At 36.4% G+C, this 5,844-nt stretch overlaps 1 protein-coding gene across 1 annotated transcript; it reads left to right on the plus strand.

Annotated features, from left to right (window-relative positions):
• The first annotated feature begins 525 nt into the window (after window positions 1–525).
• Window positions 526–4,264, plus strand: LOC127138043 (uncharacterized). Its single transcript, XM_051064449.1, has 8 exons — window positions 526–982; window positions 1,187–1,619; window positions 1,800–1,899; window positions 2,032–2,247; window positions 2,308–2,372; window positions 3,293–3,424; window positions 3,775–3,955; window positions 4,037–4,264. The coding sequence occupies exons 1-8, from the start codon at window positions 526–528 to the stop codon at window positions 4,262–4,264; spliced, it is 1,812 nt and encodes a 603-aa protein (XP_050920406.1).
• Window positions 4,265–5,844: the final 1,580 nt, after the last annotated feature.

A 5,844-nucleotide genomic window follows, 5' to 3' on the forward strand; every position in this document is an offset into this window, starting at 1 on the left:
GCAATGAACCTATTGGTTGGTGCCATTTTGCAAATGAATGCTGGTGATCAGGAGCGTGATGCTGATGAGTTTCGTGCTTTGGGGAAGTTCCAGAGGAACAATCCACCAACTTTTGAAGGAGCTCATGAAACCGACAAAGCTCAAGAGTGGTTGAAGGCGATTGAGAAATTTTTCCGAGTTATGAACTGTTCAGATGCGCAGAATGTGCAGTTTGGCACTCATATGCTTGAGAAAGAAGCTGAGGATTAGTGGCGTAACACTGTTCATAGATTTGATGAGGATGGAATTGAAGTGACTTGGGCACTTTTCCGTGATGCTTTTCTGGAGAAGTATTTTCCATAAGATGTTCGTGGCAAGAAGGAAAATGAATTTCTTGAGTTGAAGCAAGGTAATGGTACCATAACTGAGTATGCTGTAAAGTTTGAGGAGTTGATCAAATTTTGTCCCCATTACAATACTACTAATACTGAGAGATCCAAATGTCTTAAGTTTGTGAACGGCTTGAGACCTGATATCAAGAAGGAAATGGGTTACCAACAAATTATGAGATTTTCTGAGTTGGTTAACAAGAGTATGATCTATGACAAGGATAGCCGTGAGAGTGCTGCTCATTATAAGTCCTTGCATGATAAGAAAGGAAAAGGGCAATTTCGAGGGAAGCTGTATGATGGTAAGAAGAAAGCTGGTGATGGCAAGAAGCTGAGTGGGGGAGGATCTCACACTCTTGTCAAGTGCTTCAGATGTGGTGTTGAGGGACATCGTGATCCCGAGTGTCCTAAGGGAGATGTGACTTGTTTCAAGTGTGGCAAGCAAGGTCACAAATCTTTTGATTGCAGAGTTGGTTCGAATGTGGCTTGCTACAACTCTGGTGAGCAAGGGCACATTCGTACCAAGTGCAACAAGCCGAAGAAGGAGAAAGCCAAAGGGAAAGTGTTTGCATTGTCCGGTGTTGATACTTCTGCTGAGGAGAGATTGATTCGAGGTACATGCTTTATTAATAATATGCCTTTGATTGCTATTATTGATACCGGTGCGACGCATTCTTTTATTTCTTTGGATTGTGCTAAGAGATTGAATCTTGAATTATATGTTATACGTGGAAGCATGGTTATTGATACTCCGACTATGGGTTCAATGACTACTTCATCTGTTTGTTTGAAATGTTTGTTGAATATTTGCGATAAAGATTTTGAAGTTGATTTAGTGTGTCTTCCATTGAGTCAACTTGATGTTATTTTGGGAATGGACTGGTTGAGGGCCAACCATGTCTATATCAATTATTTTGCAAAAACTTTTCTTTTTCTTGAGCCAGAGAAGGAAGGTGGTTTATTCTTGTCTACTCAACAAGTGAATGAGTCTGTGCAAGATGGTGCTAAAGTGTTTATAATGGTGGCAAGTTTGAAGCTTAGTGAAAATGGAACAATGGGCAAATTTCCAATTGTTCGTGATTTTCCTGAAGTGTTTCCTTATGAGGTTAGTGATTTTCCGCCTGAATGTGAAGTTGAGTTCACGATTGATTTGATTACTGGTACTAGTCTGGTATCGATGGCTCCATATCGGATGTCACCACTTGAGTTGAAAGAGTTGAAGAGTCAACTAGAGGATTTTCTTAATAAGAGGTTTATTCGTCCGAGTGTGTCACCGTGGGGTGCATATGTCTTGTTAGTTAAGAAGAAAGAAGGTACTATGAGGTTGTGTGTGGATTACAGACAACTGAATAAAGTTAATATTAAGAATAAGTATCCGCTTACGAGGATTGATGATTTGATGGATCAATTCGTTGGTGCTTGTGTGTTTAGTAAGATTGATTTGAGGTCTAGGTATCATCAGATCTATGTGAAAGCTGAAGATATTCGAAAGACTGCTTTTAGAACAAGGTATGAACATTATGAGTATTCGGTGATGCCTTTCGGTGTGACGAATGCACCTGGTGTATTTATGGAGTACATGAATTGAATTTTTCATAAATATCTCGATAAGTTTGTTGTTGTGTTTATCGATGATATTTTGATCTATTCGGAGAGTGAATAGGATCATGCTGAGCATTTGAGGATTGTTTTATCTGTATTGAAAGAGAAGCAGTTGTTTGCTAAACTTTCGAAGTGCGAGTTTTGGTTGAAGGAGGTGATTTTCCTTGACCATGTGATCTCTAGTGGTGGTATTTTGGTTGATCCTTCCAAGATTGAGGCTATATCTCAATGGGAAACGCTGAAATCTGTGTCTGAGATTCGTAGTTTTCTTGGTTTGGCAAGTTATTATCGAAAGTTTATTGATGGCTTTTTTAATTTATCTTTTCTGTTAACGCAGTTGAATAGGAGATTGACTATTACTCCTGTTTTGATTTTACCGAATCCATCAGAACCATTTGTTGTGTATTGTGATGCTTCTTTGATGGGTTTAGGAGGTGTGTTAATGCAGAATCAACAAGTTGTAGCTTATGCTTCAAGGTAACTCAAAGTGCATGAGAGGAATTATCCGACTCATGATTTGAATTAGCTGTTGTTGTGTTTGTTTTGAAGATTTGGAGACATTATTTATTTGGGTCGAGATTCGATGTGTTTAGTGATCACAAGAGTTTGAAGTATTTGTTCAATCAGAAAGAGTTGAATATGAGGCAAAGGAGATGGTTGGAATCCTTGAAGGAATATGATTTTAGTTTGAATTACCATTCTGACAAAGAGGATCTTGTAGCCTACGCTTTGAGTAGGAAATCTTTGCATATGTCGATGTTGATGGTGCGAGAATTGGATTTGCTTGAACAATTTCGAGATATGAGTTTGGTTTATGAAGAAACTTCTTTTGGAGTGAAGCTTGGTATGTTGAAGCTTACTAGTGGAATTTTGGATGAGATTCGAGAAGGTCAGAAATCTGATTTGGTTTTGGTAGATTGATTGACATTGATCAATCAAGGTAAAAATGGTGATTTTCGGATTGATGAGAATGGTATCATGAGGTGTCATGATAGAGTTTGTGTTCCCGATGTTTCGGATTTGAGAAAGAGGATTCTTGATGAAGGACATCGTAGTGGTTTGAGTATTCATCTTGGTGCTACTAAGATGTATCAAGATTTGAGGAAATTGTTTTGGTGGCCCGGTATGAAGAAAGAGATTGTGTAATTTGTGTATTCGTGTTTGATTTGTCAGAAATCGAAGATTGAGCATCAGAAGTCGTCTGGTTTGTTACAACCGTTATCTATTCCTGAATGGAAATGGGATAGTATTTCTATCGATTTTGTTTCTGGTTAACCTAGGACTCAGAGTAATTGTGAAGCTATTTGGGTTATTATGGACAGGTTGGCGAAATCTGCTCACTTTATTCTGATTAGAATGGATTATCATATGGAGAGGCTTGCAAAGCTGTATATTGACAAAATTGTCAATTTGCATGGTATTCTATCTAGCATTGTGTCAGATAGGGATACGAGGTTTACTTCGAGATTTTAGGAAGGTTTGCAACATGCTTTGGTTATAAAGTTGTGTTTGAGTTCTGCTTATCATCCGCCGACAGATGGTCAGACTGAGAGGACCATTAAGTCGCTTGAGGATCTTTTGAGAGCTTGTGTTTTGGAACAGGGATGTGCTTGGGATAATTATTTGCCTTTGATTGAGTTTACCTACAATAATAGTTTTCATTCGAGTATTGGTATGACTTCATTTGAAGCTTTGTATGGTAGAAGGTGTATGACGCCTTTGTGTTGGTACGAATCTGGAGAGAGTGTTGTGGTTGGACCTGAGATACTTCAACAGACTATTGATAAGATTAAAATGATCACAGCAAAGATGAAGGTTTCTCAGAGTCGTCGGAAAGTTACCATGACAAGAGAAGGAAAGCTCTTGAGTTTGAGGTAGATAATCATGTATTTTTAAGAGTTACTCTGGTAACGGGTGTTGGTAGAGCATTGAAGTCGCGTAAGTTGACGCCACATTTTATTGGTCCGTATCAGATTTCCGAGAAAGTAGGTGATGTGGCTTATCGAATTACGTTTCCGCAGTCACTTGCTAATCTCCATGATGTGTTTCATGTGTCTTAATTGAAGAGATACATTGCGGATCCTTCGCATGTTGTCCAATTAGATGATGTTGAGGTTAGAGGTAATTTAACCAAGGAGACATTACCTATGCAGATAAAATATAAAGAGGTGAAACAACTCCATGGTAAAGAGATCGCTTTGGTGAAATTCGTTTGGGGAGGACCGGCTGGTGGAAATGTGACGTGGGAGCTTCAGAGTCAGATGAGGGATTCATATTCCGAGTTGTTTGCTTGAGGTAATTTTCGAGGAAGAAAATATTTCAAGTGGAGGAGAGTTGAAATACCCCGATTTAATTTCCGTATTTATTTATTAGATGTTTATTTTAATTAATCATTATTTGGTGTGATAATTAATTAAATATGCGTTTTGGTGATTATTTGAATTATTTGAATATATGTGTTATTTTAATAATTGAATTTTATGAGTAGAAATAGCAATTATCTAGTAATGGGCCTAATTAATTAGAATTGGTGGATAAGTGGGTTAAGCCCATTATGAGTTAAAAAGATAGTAAGGGTTTTAGAGATTAGAGTTAGTTTTGTAAAACAAGAGAAGAAGAGAGAATAAAAGAGAAGAGAAGAGAAAGAGGAGAAGAGGAAACTAAAAGAAGAAGGACCTAGAGATTTCATCTATACTAAGGTAAGGGTGGGATTTCAAGTGGTCATGGGTAAACAGAATGTATGTAATGTATGTGGGTTAGATATCATGAACTTAGGATTTGAGGATTTTGATTTTTGAGAAACCCTAACATGCGTTTATGTTTTAATCCATGAAATTGATGTTTATGTTATGTTATGATGTTTCTATATTGAATTCCATGAATGAGTATGTGTATAGAACATGATTAGGTATATAATTGCATGTTTGAGTTTCACTTGAAAATGGTTGATTTGTAATTTTGGTGAAAACTAGTGCAACTTAGAATCTTGTTTCTATGATCCTAATAGTTGTTATCTGATGTGTGTGTGTGTGTATATATATATATATATATATATATATATATATATATATATATATATATATATAGGTTGTATAACTATTTATTTCCTGAAAAATGGTGGATTAATATAGTTCAATGATTAAAATTCGTGCTAGACAGCAGCATTTTTGCAACAACAGTTTTTTTGGTTTTTGACAGCATTTTCGCAACAGCAAATTTTTTGGTATTGACACCATTTTGAAAAACTTGTAAATTCAATAACTTGTGAACCATAACTCTGTTTGAGGTTCCGTTTGGAGTGTTATGAAGCTAAGAATATTATATATAACATGATATTCATTTTGATAACAGTAGATTAATATTTTATCAAAAGAATCCAAATATGGATGTATGTTGTATGTGTGGTGAATGTGAATGACATGTTTTCTATTGTTTTGGCATATATTGGATGGTTTTAGATGGATTTTATGAAGAAACATTATACTTGAAATTATGTATGTGATGATGTGAATTGATGAATTTGATGAATAACATGAATTGACTTGTTTGCTTTATGTTAATGTGTTGTGATGAGATGATGAATGTTATTTGATGTATTATTTGGGATTGAAGTCATATTAGGTGTATGTTGTGTAAATGTTGGATGAGGTACGCTTATGTATGATTAAGGGGTTACGATCGTCTTAATTGCATGAGTCTTGTTGTTATTGCACACTTACACTAGCATGAGTCTATGAAAGAGGCAATGTTGGGTAATCTCGCGTAGATTATTTGCTTGTCTCAAACCTAACACCGAATGGGGTTTGAAAGCTTAAGGTCGAATCGAGCTTTAGAGGTGGTTATCTAGTCTATTTGAGAGATGCTCGGCAAGCCA

The sequence above is a fragment of the Lathyrus oleraceus genome, chromosome 4 (genome assembly GCF_024323335.1).
Source record: "Lathyrus oleraceus cultivar Zhongwan6 chromosome 4, CAAS_Psat_ZW6_1.0, whole genome shotgun sequence".
NCBI lineage: Eukaryota > Viridiplantae > Streptophyta > Magnoliopsida > Fabales > Fabaceae > Lathyrus > Lathyrus oleraceus.